This window comes from Varanus komodoensis, unplaced genomic scaffold (genome assembly GCF_004798865.1).
Source record: "Varanus komodoensis strain SLA01 unplaced genomic scaffold, ASM479886v1 scaffold6_2, whole genome shotgun sequence".
Lineage (NCBI taxonomy): Eukaryota > Metazoa > Chordata > Lepidosauria > Squamata > Varanidae > Varanus > Varanus komodoensis.
Genome location: NW_025336346.1, coordinates 5,639,040 through 5,661,086, shown reverse-complemented (window position 1 = coordinate 5,661,086; position 22,047 = coordinate 5,639,040). Strand labels below are relative to the sequence as shown.

At 41.4% G+C, this 22,047-nt stretch overlaps 2 protein-coding genes across 2 annotated transcripts in view; one reads left to right on the top strand and one right to left on the bottom strand.

The window, feature by feature from the left end:
• DNAH1 (dynein axonemal heavy chain 1) overlaps positions 1-22,047 on the top strand; it is a 134,316-nt gene that overhangs the window by 98,344 nt on the left and 13,925 nt on the right. The window contains exons 54-65 of the mRNA XM_044451247.1: positions 1,186-1,371; positions 11,676-11,867; positions 13,041-13,208; positions 13,370-13,561; positions 14,124-14,255; positions 15,801-15,926; positions 17,177-17,296; positions 17,975-18,124; positions 18,660-18,820; positions 19,166-19,391; positions 19,484-19,679; positions 20,646-20,797. Of these exons, the coding sequence (XP_044307182.1) occupies positions 1,186-1,371; positions 11,676-11,867; positions 13,041-13,208; positions 13,370-13,561; positions 14,124-14,255; positions 15,801-15,926; positions 17,177-17,296; positions 17,975-18,124; positions 18,660-18,820; positions 19,166-19,391; positions 19,484-19,679; positions 20,646-20,797 (2,001 nt within the window). The remainder of the gene's footprint in view (positions 1-1,185; positions 1,372-11,675; positions 11,868-13,040; positions 13,209-13,369; positions 13,562-14,123; positions 14,256-15,800; positions 15,927-17,176; positions 17,297-17,974; positions 18,125-18,659; positions 18,821-19,165; positions 19,392-19,483; positions 19,680-20,645; positions 20,798-22,047) is intronic.
• LOC123034123 (HAUS augmin-like complex subunit 3) lies at positions 4,174-9,422 on the bottom strand. The gene is made up of 4 exons (XM_044451253.1): positions 8,205-9,422; positions 6,347-6,789; positions 5,825-6,041; positions 4,174-4,395 (listed from the first exon to the last, which is right to left on the bottom strand). The coding sequence occupies exons 1-4, from the start codon at positions 9,420-9,422 to the stop codon at positions 4,174-4,176; spliced, it is 2,100 nt and encodes a 699-aa protein (XP_044307188.1).

The following is a 22,047-nucleotide window of genomic DNA, read 5'->3' as shown; positions in this document are numbered from 1 at the left end:
AAACTGACCAGACAAGACTACGTCAAACCACTGCAAAGAAAAACCCAGTTCCAGCATAAGACACTAGGCTATGGGCTGTGAAGGACTGAGGGGAAGAAATGGGAGAACAAGCCACAGTGAACAGACTCTTCTGCATAGCTCTGTCACAGAGTGGCGTAGCATGACTTGCCAATGCAGCCACCAACAGGGTGCACTGGACAGGACAGGCTACCAGAGGGGAGGGTTAGCATGTTGCCTGCCCCGCGTTCCCCCCAGAGGATAGTTTATGAGCTCTTCTGCAGTGGCTTATAAGCCAGCCCAAATACCATGGCTGGTTGTTGGGTTTAGCAAACTTACCGTGGTTTAGTGTATCATCTGAATATGGATGAAAAACCAAACTCTGGTCAAGCTGAGAAACTACAGAGCCGTTTGGCCAGAGAGGCAAAAAAGGACTATCAGTCTGGCCAAGGAGCTTAATGAGTCATCAAGGGCCCAAGTAGCACTTGGGGTGGCTGGCACCAGATTTCCTCTGTGCTTTTGCCAGTACTGAGGGAGTAATGCTGGTCTCCTGGCATCCACAGGAGTATGGCGGGGAGCCACTGGGTTCCATGGAGCCCCAGGGGTTGAACTAGCAGTGCACAGCCAGAGGAGGAGCTGCTCAGCTTCACTCCCTCTTGAGGCTGAGTTGGCCTTCCTGCCTGCCACCACTGCTGCCAAAAAGACTACAACAATGTCCCCCGCTATCCTCCTGCTTTTGTGTCCTCCTCTCCATAGCTCAGCTGCCGCATGGCTCAGCTCAGGCCTACCATGCCTGAGGGAAAAGAAGGGCCATGTAATGTCACAAGCAGTTCATGCCCTTCTACTCTACCTGATGCCAGGAAAATGAGCGGGGAGCAATGAGAGGGGAAGTAGATGATAGCTACTAGTACCTTCTTTTGGCAGTTGTCATCCCCACTCCCCACAGTGCTTCCCTGGGATATCGGTGGGAGGACTGAGGAGGGTGACAGTCCCTGAAGCCCCCCATGCCTGATCATTAGTCAGTCATTGGTCATATAACCACCCTAGGCTTAAAGTGTCATCTGAATGCCCCCATTATTTCATAAAATGACAGTCCCATAAGACAAAGTCTTCTACAATACAGAAAATGATTTGGCCAGACCTTCTGAAAGTACTCTCGTGATTCTAAACAATTTTGTGGCTTTGCAGGTAGACACGGCTGTAGCAGAAGAGACCAGAAATGCTGTTCAGGCAGAGGAAATGAAAGCAAAAGTGAAAGCACAGACTGCCCAGGCAATTGCTGATGATGCGCAGAAGGACCTGGCAGAAGCCCTCCCTGCCCTGGATGCTGCCCTTGCAAGCTTGAGGAACCTCAACAAAAATGATGTTACTGAGGTACTAGAGTGGGGAAAGGATAGCTTATAGCAGAAGCATGTTGAGGCCATTATTCCTCCTGCACCATTCTCTGTGGTTCGCTCAGGACCAACAAGGACATGTGCAAGACAGCACAAACATTCCTATTTCCCAGCTGGCATGGAATGTTTTCCTGTTAAAACCCAGGTAAAAGCTTGCACACATTCCTGCATGACTGGTATTCCATTAAGGGACCATTCAACATGGGCAGAGGTAATATCTATACTGAACAAGACAATTCCCACCCAAAGCCATCCACCTTCAGGCAAGATGAAAGAGGGTAGCAACACCTTGGCACATGCATTGAGAATTACATGGATTGAAAAGCACAAGCTGATCTTGGGGAACTTAGCTCAACAAAAACTTTCCCAGAACCCTGATTTCCTAGATGTTCTAGAACCCTTTTAAAAATTGGTATTACATTGGCACACCAATTCTGTGCCTCCAGTACAGAAATTGATCTTAGGGATATGCTATTTTTTCCAAGAAGTTCAGCAATTACACATCTGCATTCTTTTAAGAATTCTTGAATAGATACCATCTGGACTCAATGATTTGTTTTCTGTTTGTCAGTAAGGTTGAAAAATTCATCTCTTTTTACCACCATTAGTCTCACTTCCTCAAACTGCCTTCCCGAAAAAATGAGCTCAGGCATAGATGTCTGCCCTACATCTTCAGCAGATGAAAAGAATTTATTCACATTCTCCACAAACTCCTTTTAACAGTGTTGTCACCCAATGACCTTCATGCTCATTTTTTTTTGCTTCAAATATATTTGAAGTAGTTTATTATTGGTTTTGATATTAGGAATATGCTCTTCAAAATTCTTCATTTGCATCCCTTGTTTGCTTGCATCTCCTTTGAACAAGTTTGCATTTCTGTTTGTTCTTATCTGGGAAAAGCTCCATTTTCTTTCCTCTAAGAGCTTCCCAGTACTGCTTGAGAAACATACTGGTGAGTTCTCGCACTTTGGGTTACCTTCCCCTGGTGCATATTTTAGCCAACCACCTTGTGGCTTCAAGTAATCTCCAAACATTCTTGAGATTTGCCCTCTTGACATTCCCTTAGAACTTTCTTTCAACCAATTTCCTTATTTTAGAGAAGTTTCCTCTATTGCTGTCAAGTGTTACTGGGTTGTACCATGAAGGCAATTTCCCACATATATATAAATTAAAGTCCTATAGTCCCTATTTCCAATTGGTTTGACAATAACCACATTTCATGCTATGCCCTGGGGTTGCGGTTATATCCAGGGCCACTTTCCCACTGGCCAGTTCTGTGACTGACTATTCTAAGGCACTGGTTTGATTATTGAAGTGTACTGCATTGTAGTACTGCGTTGTGACTGGAATGTGCATTGATCCTGTCTATGAGGGCATAATTGTAGCTATCCATGACTAATTCCTTTGAATGCCTCTCTGATCTCATTCTCCATCTCACAATCACTCCTAAGCATTCTGATAAGGAAGAGGATGGCATGGTCCCCAGAGTAAATTGAGTTGCGGGCCTGCCATCCTTACCCGCATCAGTTTCATGGAGGTTTCTGCCCCTTAAAGTTTCTAATTCGGCACTGTGCCTTCTCTCATACACAGAGTAATAGTAACTCCTCCATCTCACATCCTTGACTGTACAGTAGAAGTTGAATCCATAGACGGCTATAGCCCATTGGTTTTCTCCATACCAGAGAATTTCTATTACACCTGCCATATGTTTGCCATTAAAGACATTACTGCAACCCTACCATCTTGGCTTGACAGCAGTTAGCATTAGTGAAGAAGCACCTATTCATAGCATCCATCTCAGGTAGCCCTGACATGTGCATTTTCCCCTTTGACCTCTGACTTGCTGACATTTTAGTGTTTGCTTGGGCCTCTTTCCATCTGAAGGCAAGCATATCAATCTATATGCTTCATAGATTTAGTCACCTCTATTTTAAAATTCATGCCGTGTCTAAGAAGGTAGTATTATGATAAAAGTTACTATATAACCTCAGCTGTCATATTGGAATTGAAAGACAAGGGAGAAGGTGTCACAGTAAACTCTTCCCTAAGAAAAGAATGAGAAAATGTAACAGCACAGTTGTAGGCTTGTCAATATACACACTTTGTTCAAGCTGCTGCTGATTTTTATTTTTATTATTACATTTTACATTACCTTTTTATTACTGGATTTCCGTGTCATTTACATTATGAACAATCAACATGCCTGATGTTTTAGAGCACTGAGCTATTTAAAATATAAAGAGAAAAAGAATTTTATCCTTTCTGCCACCAGAGCACACTAGATTTAACACTCATTTTCTTCTTTCATCAGAGATTCTGCAGTAGTAAGGACAGTTAAAATGGGGGGGAAAATAAGGAGGCGGGAAAGGTAGAGAACAGATAGGCTGCATCCCTTCTGAAAAATATGAACTCTAGATTTTAATCTACCCACCCAGCAAGTACATCAACCACATGGGCCAAACACTGTGGTTTGGTTTGAGTATGTTTTACCCAGAAAAGGAACTGTATACAGCAACCTTGGCTTTATGGCAACTAATGAAGTCTGCCAAACCAGCTCTTAGTGCTGTCAGATTATCAGAGAGGTGCCCCCATAGGTGCTTAGAGCCTAGGAGAATTCAGACTGTTCTAGAGAGAAGACATGATCTTAGATGGAAGCAAACACTGTTAACAGAAAGGATGCCTCCCATTCAGTCAAGAGGAAGATGACATTAAAGTGCCTTGAAGCAAACCAGCAGACTCATTTTCTACTTAACTCCTCCTGCTTTTATTCTGATGACTATGTCTACATGAACGAAGATACCAGTGTTTGCTTCTCAACCTTTTGTACCAGCTCCTTCAGGTGGTCCGGATAGCTGAAGAAATACATGTAGAGATTGCGCTCAGTCTGCCAAAAGTGGCTTTGCAGGGATTTGCGTTTGGACTTTAAGTCACTCAAGGTGTCCATTAGCATTTGGTAGAGTTTGGCTTGTGTGGCACCAAGTTGTTCTAGAGCCTCTGACATTTCCTATAAGGAACACTTGTTAAAACAAACTATACTGAAAATAGGATAAGAAACTGAAGTACTTCTCCTTTGATTCATTGTTCGGAAAACTCAGAGGAAGGATTGCTTAGTAACAGATGATCAGAAATTCCAAGGATGCAAAACCTAATGATGCAGTTTAAAAAGTGCTTTATGTGTGCCATGGTTGCTGCTTTCTTTTTGACAGTACATGGATAAGCACCCACAGAGAGTCAAAATAGTGGAAGAAGATTGAAACTTAAGACCGGCACTGGATGAAACAAAGGTCTAGCTAGTCCAGCTTTCTATACAGATGGTGGTCAGCCAGATGTCCATGAGAAGCCCACCAGGAGAACATGAATGCAGTAGCACCTTCCCATTCATGTTCCTCCGTGACTAACATACAGAAGCCTAGTGCCCCTGGTCTTGGAGAAAATATGTAGCCACGCGTCCTCCTTGAATTAAGTTGAATTGCCCTCTAATCCCCTTTTAATCCTGCATTATGTTAATGGCTGCTTGTGACATGTTAGTGAATGCCACAGTTTAATAGTATGCTTTGTGAAGAAGTACTTCCTCTTATGTGTCCCTACACTTCTCCACACCATGCAGTTTTGTACACCTCTGTCACATTTCCCTTTGCTTTTTAAAACACCTAAATAGCTCCAGATATCAGAATCTTTCTTCTCAGGAGAGTTGCTCCAACTCCTTGATAATTTTGTTTACACTTTTCCACAGCTTTTCTAACTCCATTATACTCTTTTTGAGGTGCAGTAACCAGAAGCTAACATTGCATTCCAAGTGTGGTTGCATCACAGATTTATATAAAGCATTAGATGTTGGCAACTTTGTTTTCAGATCTTTCTGTATTATGGCCAACATGGAATCACTTTTCATAGCAGCCCCCACCGACCAGGTTGACATTTTAATGGAACTATCCACCCCACAATCCTAAGGTTTCTTTAGTCAGTCACTGTCAGTGCAGATTCCTCACCATATACATTTGCTAGAATTGTTTTGGCCCATTCCACATGATTTTACATTTATTTACATTGAACCATATTTGTCACTTCAATCCCGTTCTTCCATTTTGACTGTTTCTTCTAAACCTTTCTCAGTCCCTTTCCATCTTAACCATCCTAAATAATTTGATGTCATTGCCTCTGACTTCAGATCCTTTATGGATAAGCTAAAAGCACTGGTCCTGATAGAGTTCCTTGGTGGAACCCTCTCTTTATGTTTTTCCATATTTATTCCCACTCTTTACTTTCTGTTCTTTAGCTAGCTAACAAACTATAAAAAGACCTCTTCTTATCTCATGACTGCTGAGTGTCCTTAGCTTGACTCTTTGATGACTCCTTGGGCTTTGCCAAAAGCCTTTCAAAAGCCTAAGAAACAATAGCAGATTAACAGATGAGTGTAGGAGACCTTTGCTTACCTGAGCATGAAGCATTAACTGGTTGGAGTCACCATACATCATACAGTGCAGTACCTTGTTTTCAGTCTCCAGTGTAGAGAACTGAGAGTATGGTGTACTTAGCTGCACCTGGAGCATCCTGAGTTCCTGGCACAGCCGTGACCCCCGGCCTGCCAAGGTCTCATAGGAATGAAAGAGCTGCTTCTCTTGACTGTTCTTGTCCAGCATCTTCCACAGACTGAAAAGAGGAAAGCACATCTTAACAATTAAAAGATTTCAGAAAGACAACCTTGAGAGTTTCTATCCTTAGAACACTGAGAAAGAGAGACTACAAATACAATGTTTTTAAACATATCTATAGGTGATGGGTGGACAGTTTCACTCTAAGCTAAGGAAGCATTTCCTTGTCTCTAATGACCCTTAGAAACCTGTTAAGTATTCAACACCCCTCCATCTGCCCAGAGAATCCTCCTGGACTATTGATTAATGCAGATTATAAATTCAATTGTAAATAAATAATTACCATCCTCCTCTAATCTTTACCGTAAAGTAGTGAGATCACTGGGGTCTATCAGAGTCCTTGGGCATTGCCTGATAGAGTATCTTGAATCTTCAAAGCCGAATTGCCATTCTTTTAATTGAGACTGTGATTTATTCAGGAGAATTGCCATCTCTTCCAGCTTGGTTCCTATCTGTTGCAGATCCTTCTTCTTCATCATCATCAAAAGACTCAGCAGCTCTAAATGACTGAGCTGGTCCAACATCTGGCCAGCAGCTTCTTCTTGCATCAGTTCAAGATTTCCAAGTCTGAGGAGCTCCCAGTCAAGTTCCCTACTTATTATAGGCAAGCGAAGGAGGCGTGCACTGCCCTGAAGCAATGGCAGCAGCTTTTGGGTCTTGGCCTCATCAACCTCACTTTGGAGGATGCACAGCTGCTTTTGGCAAGATACTATATGAAAACACAGTTCATTCTTCCCTTCTTCCACCTGCAGAAGAAGAGGTCATTAATTCCATGTCCCCCTGCAGTTGTTAGAAGTATTTCAGAGTTATATAGGAGAAGATGTTGGCTTTGTAATTATTTCAGTTTTGCTGATGACTATGGAAATGTATAATATGGGGGGTGGGGGAAGAGTCTACAAGTCTGTAAAAATATCACAGAATGAGGAGTGCAGGCAGGGATATCTAACAAATACTAGTGAAAGTGACAGCAGGAGAGTTTCTATACATGGCCATTTCTGAACCCTAAAACAGGCACAGTTTTGCAGTAAAGACGGAATTAGGTACAATGCAGAGAACAGAGAGGAATTCAAGCAGTCAGACCACAAAGTGGGAGGTTAAAATTTACTCAGAACAAAAGCATTAACATTATTTTATGTATTGTTATTTTTATATAATTGTTTTATATATCAGCAGCATAAGCTAACACGTAAGACACATCATATATTCAAATAATGTATATATTTGTATATACTGCTTCTCAAATATAAGCATCACAAAGGGTTTACTGTTGTTGCTTCCATTCTAGGAATTAGAGGAGAACTAGGAACTAAGATGAGAACATATTACATATGCAAGCCTCGTACATACTCCAGACTCAAGGACATTTTTTTACTTTTTTCTTCTCATTTCTCCCCACTAACTTAGCCTTCCTGAAGTTTTTCCTCCTCTCTTGCTCCCAGTAAAGGATTGCACTCATTTGCTAAAAGACTGAGTATATGATATTTATGTTTCACAGAGGGTATCCATGGTGATCTCTTACAGCAAAAACAAGGGGGTTTTTGACATCTTAAAGACTAGCAAATTAAAATTAAAAGCAAGCCAATTTATTCTGCCATAATTGGTTAGTCTTTAAGGTGCTACAAGGCTTTTTGCTTGTGCTCGCTCGCTGTGTGTGTGTGTGTGTGTGTGTGATACACAAATACAAAAAACAAACCAGCACAGTGAGAGAGGAACTGTCTAGCTTTTTTCTTTCACTACCATGACTGCCCATTTTACCTCCACAAAGCCTGTCACTTTTCATCCCAGCATTACCATTTGGCACTTTCAGAGAGACCTTCTACTTTCAAGGACACTGTAAGCTTCAAAGATTGGCAGTTGAGGGAGGGATCTGAGGAAGGGTAGAATTCAGCCACAACTTGCAGAATCAAGTAGGGGTTTCTGAGACAAGAAGAAAGCTCATTACTGAGCTTCCTAACATTCAGTACAGATAAGAGAGACTGATAAGGCTGATCCTCTCTTCGTATCAATTGCTAAGGAAGACAATTGCTAAGGAAGGACTGGCTGTTTTCTCTCTACTTAAGTGCCAGTCTAGTTCTTTATCATTCCTATAGCAACAAATGACATCTCTGCCTTAGGGAGACCACTAGAGTATACTGCCATTTACTGAAGGCTTATAGCCTACCTTGTTCTTCTCAATAGCTGCCAGAGCTTTCCCTGCCCATTGCATAGTAGATGAAGTTCCCTTAATTTTTGCAGAGGTCAGGACTACTGTTGTCTGACTGCACAGGTAAGCTAACTCCATGCGCCCAAGTTCTTGATTGCTCTGCAGACAGACATCCTCAGTATGTTCCATTTGGCCAGCCTCTGCATCTGTCTTTGCCCCTTCTTGATAACTGTCCTCACGTCTGAAATTCTCTGGGTTTGGTTGGTCCATTTCTCTTGGCAGGGCCATCCAAGTAAGCTCAGGCTCATTCCTGCTGGCCAGCTGACCTTCATAGAGAACAGGGCTCTGCAGCAGTTCTGTGGCTCTCTTCTGAACTTCAGAATCTTCATCACATACTATTTCCTTGTGTTCTAACAGCACTTTGTGAGCTAGTCTTATTATGGTCTCCACATTCAGCTCTTCCCAGGAGCTTCCCTGCCAGTTTTTTGTTAGAACCACTTTATCAGCCTCCATATCACTGATTACAACTGGTTTGACTTTTGGAAAGAACCCCAAAAACGCCTTTGTGACTTTGTCTTCAGACTCCAGGCAATGTTCTAGGTCTGCTGTAGCCATTGAGACTCTCCGTCGCTCATATCCAGGGTCCTGATGCCACTGCAGCAACTCCTGCGCCATTTTACAGACCTGGTTAAGAACCTCATTGCTTTGAAAATTCTCTACTTCCAGCTTTAGCTGTACTTTCTTCAGCTCCCTGCTTGCCTTCTCATTTTTCTCTGTGGAATGGCAAAGCGCCTGTTTCAAGCCAGCTGCACGAATCTGAAGCTTGTTGCACCGCTTTATCTGACAGGCAGTTTGGCTCTTCAGTATCAGCACCTGCTGCTCAAGCATCTCAAGGGGCAAGGCTTCATTCTCCTGCAGAGAACCTGTTAGCTGGGAGGCTTGGTGACATGTCTTCAGCACCTCCTCCAGTGCTTCGCCCTCCAGAATAGGCTTTTCAGAAATTATCAGTTTCTCATAGGTCTCCAATTCTGTGGGGCTCAATACGTTTTCCTCCCCCACTGTGTTGCAGAACCACGCAAGGAATTGTTCTGCCTGAGGACAGTCAAAGAGCCAGTCAAAGTCCTTCTCATGCAGACTCTCTGCCTTGGGGTAGACAGCTTTCAGAGCCTCCACAAACTCAGTTCCTCTGTCAACTGTATCCAGCAGAAAAGCCCTAGAATGCCTGCGACTGAACATGCTCTTGCTGTTCATGTAATCCTAAGCAAAGCAGACAAAACATGTTTATTATAAGACAGAGGTGTGTGCACTCTGGCTATCTAGTAGAATATTGCTGCCATAAATCTTAGAATCTAAAGGACAATTGAGCAAGGTTTCCCAGGGTAGCATTCAAAGTTCTGCACAGACCTTTGTTCTTTCCCACAGATGTTATTCCCTGATCACTGGTCTGCAGCCATCATGCTTTCCCTTTCTTCTATTCACCCCAGCGCTTGCCCAGATTTATAGAAAATAGCATGTGTTCTCTTAGAAGCACAATACAAGGTACACTGTGTAAATATAGTTTCTCTGCACAGTTTATTATGATCACAACTTAAGATACTTTGCTAAAAAACAAGCATGTCCAGTTATTTATAACACTTTCCATGCACATGCCTCCACTTCATCTAAACACTTGTTCTGTAGCCAATATAGGACAATTTCTTCACCTACAAAGGTCACTTTAAAACAGCCCTATGAGCTACATGAGCTAGTTTACATTCCCAACCCACAATAGTGTATATCAAGAAATACAAGTAGGTCTTTTATACTCTTTGTTTGTTATGCACACATATACTTTATCATTCTACTCTGAAACTTACCTCTACAACCATGAGGGTTAGAGGATTACTTTCTCTCTCAAAAAAGAATCCATCAGTCTCAGAAACTTAGTATGAAATAGCAAATCACTAGCCTTGCATCTGATAGAAATACCGTAAGAGGATCACCTGTTTCTTGTCTACAGAATATGCTTCTACTGGGGCAGGGAGTTGATAAGAACAGACCTTCAGCCTGGGCTGTGGACTATAGTGCTAATGGGCCTGATCTGCAAAAATCAGTAGGGATTTTGCAGCATGAATAAAAACATTATCAGCTGCTGATTTTCTCAAGTTCAAGCAGCCATGTTAAAGCCACAAAGACCAACTGAAAAACTGTTAACCTACTTTCCATCCATTTCTGAATTTCTGTATCAAGACTGAAGCCTGATTTATTCTCATTCTCATTCTCACTTTCACTTCCACCTAGAATGGCCAGATGCAATAAGAACAGCTCTTTTACACTATTAATAGTTGTGCTGTGTAAAAGATGGATTTTCAGCCTCTGCACCTGCTGAAATGCAGCATTGCAAGCTACCTCTGCTGACATTCCTTCTTCTATTCAATTGTTAAAGGTGCAGGAGCACTTTCACATCTGGCCACCCTAATTCCGCTCTTCCCAACTACCTAAGTACATTATATTCTCCTATGTGGCTAGCAATTGCCTTCTACATCAAGGTATCACTCCCCATCTTTTGTATGCAATTTTATCTCATGGGCAGTGATACATAAAGGCTGATGAGCTCTAGTATATTCATTATTTTCCCAGCATTGCAGTTCTAATTCAACTTAGTAGAAAGTCCATCCCATTACTTTTCAAACATTTTTTTTTGTTTCTTTATCAGGTATATCACGTATACCTATGATTGACAAACAGTGAGATACATCTGCTTTTATATCAGATAGTTTTATCCAGATAAAGCTGCAATCATGCATATATATTTGAATTGCAAATAAATCTCACTTAACATAGTAAGCTTCCAAGGAAGCATATATGGAATGGAGCAATATATCTAAAAATAGTACAATAGTGATCTAAATAAGTGCTGGGTCAAACATAAATGTTCTTTATTTTTCAGTGTGATTCCAACATTACCTTGCAAATATGAGACCTCTATGAAAGATCAAGCATTAGAGACATATTTACCATAGACAGGCACCCCATTTACATAGCTTTGGTCCATGTTTCAAGATGGGTCAGGTGGGCAGCTGGCATGTGCTGGCCCTCACCTTCATTGCACCTTCCAACTCACACGCATGTTGGACTCCTTGGTCAGCACATATACTCGAAGTGGAATGACATGGAGTCTGTTAGCATGGAAGGATGACACAAAGCTTTAGTGGATTCAGTTCTGAGCTATAGGCAGGAGGGACTGCACTCCTGTATCCTAAGAGTGGTGGCTGTGTAGAACAGAGAATTTGGGCAAATTTTCATGCAGGGGGGTTATGCATCTCTGAAAGGTGCCATAGCTCTGTCTTGTATTAAAGATCAGGTTACATGTTTATTGGATCTTGGGATGAACCAATACTTAGTTCTGTACAGAACAGACCTATTGAAATTAATAGCACAGGTAAGCCATGAGTTAACTTAAGCCCATTGCTTGCAATGGGTCTGCCTTTTGCTCATGTTTTCAATTAGGTAAGAGCCATGCAACGTCCTCCACTTGGAGTGAAGATGGTGATTGAAGCTGTGTGCATTATGAAGGGAATCAAGCCCAAGAAAGTGGCAGGAGAGAAGCCGGGCTCTAAGATAGATGACTACTGGGAGCCTGGCAAAGGCCTTCTTCAGGACCCAGGGAGATTTCTTGAAAGCTTATTTAAATATGATAAGGTAAGTACTACAGTTGGGGTTCTCTTCTCTGTCATGCACATATATGCACAAGACCATGTATATTTTCCATCTAGCTGCTTCTATTGCATTTGAAAGAAGAAATATGTCATATACAATTACTAGCAGGAGCATGAGCACAGAAAACAGCAGATGATGCATTTCATAACATAGGGATAGCATGGCAGATCAACAGCAGCTCTCCCTGCAGAGCTTGCCTGGTAATGTCTGCAAGTGGTGCTCCTATTAAAGGCACAGGAATAGGGACTAGTTAAAAAAAAAACCTTTAACACCGGGATAGCTGGTATGCGATGTATGATTGCCAGCTGGCCAGATGAACAATTTGCATGGTAGATTTCAGGAAACAGAAGCCCCACTGGAAACACTGAATGTCTGGGATCTCAGAGACTTCAAACACACCCTGATTCTCCACTGTAGAAGTAGAATTTTCCCAGAGGTAGAAGCCTCACCAAGACTTTTCGTGGTCACATGGATCTGTCAAAATTAGCCATGGGGACATGGAGGCTCAGAAACTGCGTTCAACAGTTTAGTATTTCCCAATGTTTGGATAAATGGTTTGGCTTTTTTCTAAGCCAATCCACCTTAAGCCCTGAGTGGCTGGCATATCCCCAGTCACAGGCTTGTTATGAAGGAACTGCAAGTGGTCCATGCCTCACTGAAGAAGGTGATGGTGGGGATGTCTTACAATCCCTTTGACAATAATTGGGCACTGATCACTATTAAAACTACTTAGTTTCTGGTTCTTGTACTCAACTGGCAAGTGAAACCGAGTCACAGCCTTTTCCCTCTTCTGGGAGAGGTGATTCCTGAAGTGGCATTCATTTTGTGCTTAGTGTGGCATAGAATAAATGATTCACAAATAGTAGAGTCTTCATTGCTCATTTGCCAAATTCATTGCGTCATGGCCATAAAGCTATCATGAAAGAATGAGCAGGCTGTGCTAATCCTAAACTTGCCATCAAGCACAGCATAGGTGGAAAACAGAGGAGGGTAAGTACAAAGCAATTGACTGTAATTCATCTACTGCATCATTGGTTGCAAGTTCATTGCTGTTCCACACATACTTTTTTGCTACGGGATCTCACACCTGACTGCCCTGTGCTCTGAAACCTTCATCTTCTCAGCATTCTCAACCTCTTCTTTAACTAATTTCAGGACAATATTGCAGATGCTGTGATTAAATTAATCCAGCCGTATATCGACAGCGATGAATTTCAGCCAGCAGCCATTGCCAAAGTGTCCAAAGCCTGCACATCTATCTGCCAGTGGGTCAGAGCCATGCATAAGTACCACTTCGTGGCAAAAGCAGTGGAGCCAAAGCGAGTAAGAACTGCAACCATGCTTCTTCAGCATTATGTAGTATTCACCTAAACATGAAAAGAAACTTTTAATATTCTCCTAATACAAGTTTAGGAGAAGGAGCAGCAGTTTCTTTACTAGCAATTAGCAGAATGTAATGTTCACAAAGATTTCTGTTTCCACAGCAAGCCCTAAGGGAGGCTGAGGAAGACTTGCAGGCCACACAGAGGATCCTTGATGAAGCCAAGGAACGTCTACGAGAAGTGGAGGAGGGCATTGCGCATCTTCAGGCCAAATACAAAGGCACCTTAGCCACAAAAGAGGAACTGGAGATGAAGTGTGACCAATGTGAGCAGAGACTGAGTCGGGCTGACAAGGTAAGAGTAGAATCAAATTGTAAAGTTTACTTCATTTCAGTGATTTAGCATTTATCTACTCACAAATAGCATCTTGACTTCTGGACCTGCATGAGCTAGTGGAAACCATATTAGTAAAATCCAGTTGCAATGTCAAAACCAGATATTTCCTTCTGTTTAGACCCCCTACAAAGTCAGAAAGCTAATTTGCAGTTGGATGTTAGCCACAATTATATGATTGTTGTGGAAATTTCAAATGGGAACATTCCCACATCATGCTAAGCCACTCTGTAAATAAGCCACAGAGAGTTGTTTATTTGCTGAACATCCCATTGTATGCTTGAGAGATGATGAAGTTTATTGTCTGTCAGAAAAGTTTCTCCAAACCTTATTTATAGTAATCTTGCGACTTTAGTCAAAAACTGGAGTTAGAGCAGCTCTTTCAATTCCCATATCTCAGTGGTTTTTAAAAGGAGGCCCCAGTTAGTTTTATCCTTTGGCATTTTGTTGGGGTTTTGTGGTTGGAGTAGGCCTCTTTGAATAGCTGACACTGAATGGCAATTTATCTGTGTCTTTTCTCCAGTTAATCAATGGCCTGGCTGATGAAAGGGTACGTTGGCAAGAAACAGTCCAGAACCTAGATTACATGATCAACAACATTGCTGGGGATGTACTAGTTTCAGCTGGCTTCGTAGCATACCTGGGCCCTTTCACGGTAAGCATGATGGATGTTTTCTTTTTTTTTAATATATGAGTTTTGTCCTTATTTAAGTCTTGTGCAAGTTCAAACTGCCAAAGAAAAAAATCTATCCAAACCAGATTCTTACTGCAATCGACAATATCAGGTTAATTGCACTGATATTACAGCCATATGAAATTCAGTCATAGTGCTGAGTTTCTTTAGTGCTCAAGTATATATCTTACAGCAGGGGTGAGCAAAAGATAGATCCAGTCATTTGAAGAGTGTCTGGAAATTAGAGCTAGTGTATAGCATGGCAGCCAGCTTTTTGTCTGGATTTCTAGATTGGTCTGGATTCTGGTTCCTGAAGTTCAGGATTCTGGCTCTTACCCATAAAGCCTGAAATGGCTTGGAACCAAGACATCTGAAAGAGTGCCTCTTTTCTTTTGAACGTGCCTGAAGTTGGCATGCCATCTGAGATCCTATTGGATGCCCCACCCCACAGAGAAGTGAGATTGATGGACCTTTATAAAAGAGCTTTTTGTATAGCAGTACCCCAGCTGAGAAATGCTCTCCCCAAGGAGTTCAGACCAGCCCCTTCCTTAGAGTCCTTTAGGTAGCTGATGAAGTCTGTATTGTTTCATCAAGTTTTTAATAGTTATGGCCACACTCTGTCTTTATCATTAATCTCTGGTTATAAAATAAGGCTTAGGTATTTGTATTTTAATACATTTGTATTTTCATTGTACATTCAGGTTTTACTTACATTCCTGGGCTTATAATTTTAAATATATATCTGTTGTATCAAACTCTGGTTGTTGGGTGCTGATGTTCCAGACAAAGCCAATATAAAATTTGTGTGCCTGAAGTTTCTGTCCACTCCTGCTTTAAAGACTCAATTTTTCCTTATGTCTCACCATGATGTTTCATGGTGGGTTTCTACTGACTTGAGTTCAGACAACACAATAACCCACACTAAAGGGTCAAGCATAGATTGTTATTGAAACTATAAAGAGAGCCCTTGGTTTGTTGTTGTATTGTAAAGAGTGAGTTGTTTATGGTTTTTTAATAGGCCTTTCATTAACAAGCCTTTCATATGTGTTTTTGCCTTTGTTTATATGTCTACAAGTTTTTAAGTTTTAACTTTGTTAACTGCCCAGAGAGCCTATTGGGCCATATAGAAATGAAATAAATAAATACATTTCAAACCCGGCTCAATCCATGCTTTTCAAACAAATGGTTTGTAGACAATTCCTGGTAAGTACTAATCATAGTAAGATCTGAACTGGCTTGATGACAAGCTATGTTTCTAACAAACCAGGAAAAGGAGGTGAAATCTGTACATGAAAGGAAACATGCGGTATCTGCTTGAGCCAAAATGGGAAATGTCAGCAGGTAGCTGTTTGCCACAGAGGCTGTGGCTTAGACCAGCTAGTCACTTGGGCCTCAAAGCTGCCCTTCAATATCAAGCATTTATACTTAGGTGTTGGATGGAATTGACTATAAACAGATGAAGAAAGGTTTGATTTTAAGTAACGGTATGACAACTGCATACTAAGAATAAATGTTTTTCCTTTGCAGGGTCAATACCGTATATCACTTTATGAAGAATGGGTAAGTCAGCTACAATCATATAATGTTCCACACACCAAGGAACCAAGCCTGGTAGCCACACTAGGAGACCCAGTGAAAATCCGATCATGGCAGGTAATGTGAATAGTGCACACCATTTTATGGTACTTCCCTGTACTTTTAATAGCTGTAATGCTGCTGCTTCAAGGCCAGTACAACTCAAAGAGCAATCTTATGGAAGTGCAGCTCAAGGAGCTTCTAAAAAGCTTCAGGGAGTCTCTAAATTCTACTTGAGCATAAATAGTTCAAGGCAACTTCTGTTATAGAAAAAATCTCATTGAAAAGCTATTTGGAGCAGCTTGAGAATAAATCAATGGAGGCAGAGCTGTATGATGGTATAATCCATGTTCTGGAATTAATCTTGCATCCTGATCCTTGGCTTAGTTCAAAACAACTCAGAGATCTGGAAAAGCGGCAGTGTTCTTTCCCATACAATGTGGAGCATATGAAATACCCCTGGAAATTTGACTGTCTTTCCTTTTTGGTGCCATGTGCTGAATTTAGAGAGCCGGTCAGACAAATTACGCTGCCTCTTGGGCTAGTTCCTGTCATTCAAAGGCCAACTGAATGGACAGCTCCACAGTTGAAGCACCGTTCCCATGATTGCTGTGGGTATTTAATGCATTGAAGTACTGTGTCAAGTCCTGTTGATACAGGTGTGGTGAGAATGCCCTTAGTTTCCTTGTCCCTAATTCCACTGTCCACAAAGCTCATGAAGGCTGTTGCCAAGCATGGGCTACTGGCTTCCCTGGAGCCAGCAGGACCAATATGCATGGTGCAAAAGGGTTTAGGGCCTGGATATTTAATGGATTGTTTCCTTCCATATACACCTGCCTGAACTCTAAGATCTTCCACTGAGGTCTTCTTTGGAAGGGCTCTCTGAAAGAGGTTAGAAGAATGGCTACCTTGGAAGGGTCTTTCATGTAGTAGCGCCCTGCGTTTGGAATCTGCTTCCCAGAGAGGTTTGCCTGGTGCCAGAACCTTTTTATTTACCCACTATTTTAAGGGTTGATTGTTTTATAATATAGATGGAGTTATTTTATTGTATATTTTATATATTATAACCATATTTTAATGTGCTGGTACACTCTGCTTGCAAGCTGTTTTGAGATCTGCCTGGATGAAGACAGGATATAAATGTTTTAAATATATTAAATAAATAAATCAAGAGGCATATGCAATGTTCCATGATTTAGTTTATTAGTTCGTTCATTTGTTTATTTGGTGCTAGTCACAGGAATCAGCTTTCTTTGAAGCAGAATATGTGTGCTCACCAGTGTGCTGTTACAGCACAGCAGACAGATCTCGTTTTTTTCCTTATACAGATTGCAGGACTGCCAAATGATACTTTGTCTGTGGAAAACGGAATGATAACACAGTTCTCTCAGCGCTGGACTCTGTTCATAGACCCCCAAGGACAAGCCAATAAATGGATAAAAAATTTGGTAGGTGCTTCAGCGTCTGACAACTTCTTAACCACGTTCTGTGGGACTAGGGAAATTTGTAATGCTTCTGACATGAAAGGCTATTTTTGTAAAGTCCTGTTATTTAGTTCTCACACTTAAAATTCTCACTCCACAGATGATAAATAAAATGAGTGAAAAAGGTTTCCATGTATATCTGAATCTCTGATTAGCTGACTTTTAAAAAAGTAGTATATTCATTTTTTCTGATCTTCTTCTGCCCTTTCCTACATACTTCATTTTAATAATTTTGTGTTCAAGTTTCAAGGGAGAAGGCAAAAAACATCACCTTGAGATGCAAGATGAATGTTCAACTGTTGAATTCTGAGTATTGACTTAGTAATATGAAAACTAATAAATATAAAGGAAAAGCATAGCAAGGTTCTGAACTATAATCACAAAGACATTTCAAAAGTGACACAAGTTTTCCTCTGAGCTGCTTTTGCACTGGGCTGAGTTGTCCCTTCAAAACTTTATGTTGGCCTTGTTCTGAATGAACTTCAAAATACATTAGCAAAGTATATCTTTACACATCCCCCCTCACTCATGTCCATTTTAATCAGATATCTTAGATATATATCTTGTTTGTTCCACACTTGCACAAGGCAGGCCTGCTGTTGTCTCCTATGCTGAGATAGTTTGCATACTGCTCTTTTTCAGGAGAAAGACAATGGGTTGGATACATCTAAGCTCAGTGACCGGGACTTCCTGCGCAGCTTGGAGAATGCTATTCGTTTTGGAAAGCCATTTCTCCTGGAGAATGTAGGGGAAGAACTGGATCCAGCCCTTGAACCAGTCCTGCTGAAACAGGTGCCTTTTCTTGAGAGCCGGGAGGGTGAAAATGGCAGTTGCAGGGCTTTGGGCAGGAGGAGGGTGCTTAAACCTTCCACAGCTTGTTAACTTTTCTCCTTACCACCTTTAATGGGCTCCTGCCCCTTTAATGGGCTCCTGCCCCAGCCCATCATCCATAAGATGGAGGAGAGGAAGATGCTGACTAGTTTATGATGTTGGATCAAGTTGTCTATTAAGTGATTTACTTCCAAGTAGGATTGCTTGGCAGGTTTGAGGCTGAGATGTACAAATCCTAAGGCATCTGGTTATGGGTGGATTCTGCCGGAGATTCTGCCTCCAGATTGTGTCAAAATCAGGCATTCCATTTCTGGCCATTGAACTCCTCAACACCACCACCACCCAGTTTTGTTCACTCCACCAATGCTGCATTCACATCAAAATTAGTTTGCAGCACCGAGTCAGCTACAGAAATCCTGATTCCTGTTTAAGATAGATCTTTTCTCTTCTTTTTGCATAGAGTGCTCTTTTTTAAATTTGTTTTCCTGCTATCCAGACTTACAAACAGCAAGGTAGTACTGTGCTAAAGCTGGGAGACACAGTAATTCCGTATCATGATGATTTCAAGATGTACATCACCACCAACCTGCCTAATCCACACTACACACCAGAGCTGTCTACCAAGCTTACTTTGATTAACTTCACCCTGTCCCCCAGGTAACGTCAACTTTCTGTATATTTTACCAGGATTTCATGTCAGACTTTGACCCCTGCTGTTCAGTGCCTGAATTGTGGAAGTATATAAATAATAAAGATAATTAGTTTGGAAGCATTGACAGATAAGTGACAGATAAGGTTCTTCATTCTGGATTTTTTTGCTTTTCAAATAGTATACATTCCTGTCCTCCTTCCCCTTCTTTAACATTAGCTCTTATTCCCCTATGTCATTTCAAGGCATTATGCATTACGCAAATCTTGATAACTTGAACTTAAACTTTTCTGGTCTTACTGAGCTTGCAATTTGCTAGAAGGAAAATTCAAGCTATGATATTTTTCCTTAAGTGGCCTAGAGGACCAATTGCTAGGCCAAGTGGTAGCTGAAGAGCGGCCTGACTTAGAAGAGGCTAAGAACCAGCTGATTGTCAGTAATGCCAAAATGCGACAAGAACTGAAAGAGATAGAAGATCAAATCCTGTACCGCCTGAGCTCCTCTGAGGGGAATCCCGTTGATGATTTGGAACTCATCAAAGTGTTGGAGGCATCCAAGCTAAAGGCAGGGGAAATTCAGGTGCGCAACTGAATTTAATTCCCACCTAAGCCAGCCATTTGTATTGACATGTTATGGAGCTCTTCATTTCCTTTGGTCTTAATTTCCTGCAGGCCAAAGTCAAAATAGCTGAGCAGACTGAGAAGGATATTGATATCACTCGGCTAGAGTATGTACCAGTGGCTGTCCGTACCCAGATCCTCTTCTTCTGCGTCTCAGACCTCTCCAATGTTGACCCCATGTACCAGTATTCCTTGGAATGGTTCCTCAACATATTTCTGACAGGAATTGCCAACTCTGAGAGAGCAGGTACCTCTAGTAACTTAGAGTGTGTGAAAGAAATCTCTTCCTCTTCCATGCCTCATATGCCTCAACCAGTGTCAAAGGTGCAAGTGTAGCACTGTGCTACGGTTCAGAGTTTGTAAAGAATTGTATCTGCATAACGAAGTCATTAGCAATGGAACAGAAGTTGTGGCAAACAATTAAAATGAGATATATCCATGATGAGAACATGAGCTGTACAAGACAGATTGAAATCCTAAATATTGGCCCTTTCTATTCGATTGCCATCTAAGCCTGTCTATTATAAACTACCCTAAAATGTAAAGGCCTCAGAGTTCTTCTGGCCTCGCAATTCTTCTGGAAGATGCTCAGGCACTGTCCTAGTTCATACATAACCTCTGCAGTTAATTATCTCACAGTCCCGTGGCCATTTTGAATTGTTAACCCCCAGTCAGAGGTTGCTGTGTGACATGCAAAACCAGGTACTGTAGTTCAATCATGGGTTAAAGAACCCGCAGGCAACATAAAATTAGACTCTGACACTTGAAGGATCAGAGGCTCTTGTGGAACTCTACAAGGAATTAAATTGCATGTAAAGTGGCTCTCAGACAACACCGGGAAGAGCGGATGGGCTATCCACCCACCCATGTCCCCTGCTGTTCTCCTCATGCACAGATTGGAGAGAACAACAGGGAGTATGGCTTAGAAACTGGGACCCACCTTCGAGAGGAAGTCAAGAAGGCTCCAAAGGCCAGATCAGGCTTGCAATGCAGAGATCATCTGCTTGTGTTTTAAAGTATGGGCACCCTACCCCTCTCCAGTTCTTGTGCGCTGCTCAGCATGCACCATCAGAAGAAAGCTGTGTGGCAGGCTTTCAAAATCTGCATTCCCCTTGAATAATGGATTCTTCTGCAGCAATGTGCTAAAGATGGGTGGCACTGTTGTGGGTCATTTCTTCCTCCTCTGCATTTTTATTTTTGTGGTTCTTTTCAGACACACTAAAGAAGCGGATAGCAAATATCAACAAATATCTGACCTTCAGCCTCTACAGCAATGTCTGCCGCAGCCTCTTTGAAAAGCATAAGCTCATGTTTGCCTTCTTAGTGTGCATCCGGATCATGATGAATGAAGGCAAAATAGACATGGTGAGCGAGCTGCATCCTCCATCCCTTTGCAACAAGTATGTAGGCAGGGAGTAACCTGTTACTTCATAGTGAGAAGGTCTGCGGCTTCCTTAGTGGGAATCAGCTGCCCTGAGATGTGAATGCAACTCTGCATATGAACATTGCCATCCTGGGGTTGCATTGCTGTTTCCCACAGCACCTAGGCATGATCCTGGCCATTCTTCCTGCATGTCCCACAAATCTCACTAAGTTCTTTTTGTAGAAATCTTTTCAGCTCACTTTTTACTGGTTTAGACAGGTAAGAGGGCAGGAGATATAATCCTCTTAAAGTGTCTTGGGAAATAGATTTAAAAAGGAATATTAGTAATGAAGAATGCAGAAATATGTGAGATTAAAGAATTTTAAAATGTATGTTGATAAGAATTAAAACTTTTAGAAATCAGTATGGAAATTGTACCTAACTCTGGTAAAACTGAAATACTTGAATAATAAATATTCTAATCTGTGCTGGAGATATAGCCGGAAAGTGGATATTCCATATGTGGTGAGAGTGTAAATATATAAATAAGTGTTGGAAAATGCTTTTTAAAGAAATCAGTAAAAATTGAATCTAAATATTGAAGTAGACCCCAGATTTGTGTTATTGTATTATTTGATAAAGTACAAGGGGGACAAAATATTAAAGAATTGAAGACAAATAAGTTAGATTATTAATAGCAAAGAACTGGAAAGCAAAATGTGATTATCAAATAAGTGTTTGGTATAAAGTAGTATGGAATAAGCTTATGGATAAGCTAACTTGTGATATTAAGTTGAAAAAATATTTTTGAGGATATTTGGAGACAGTCTATTGAATAGGTTTTATTAAAGGGAAAAAGTTGTGCTCCATTCCAAGAGTTGATGCAGTTTTGGAAGGGGAGTGGGAGTGGGACTACCTGGATGAGTAAATGATTGTATACTAAGTAGCATGTATCTGTTGGTCCTGGTGGAGGGTGTCTCCTTTGTACTGCAGTGTTGTTGTTGTTGTTATCATTATTTGTATTGGTTTGTGTCTGTGTAGATTGTGGAATTCATTTTGAGCATTTGGTTTGTGTGTGTGTGTGTGTGTTGAATATTTTTTCCAAAAATAATATGAATTAAAAAAGGAGGAGAGGAGAGTCCAGTTGCATTTTCAAGTAATCCTTGCTTTGGTAACGCTTCTTCTATTGGTGGTTTCTGCCAATGAGGGTAGGCAGGAAAGCTCCACAAAGGTTAAGGCAGTGGCACACCCA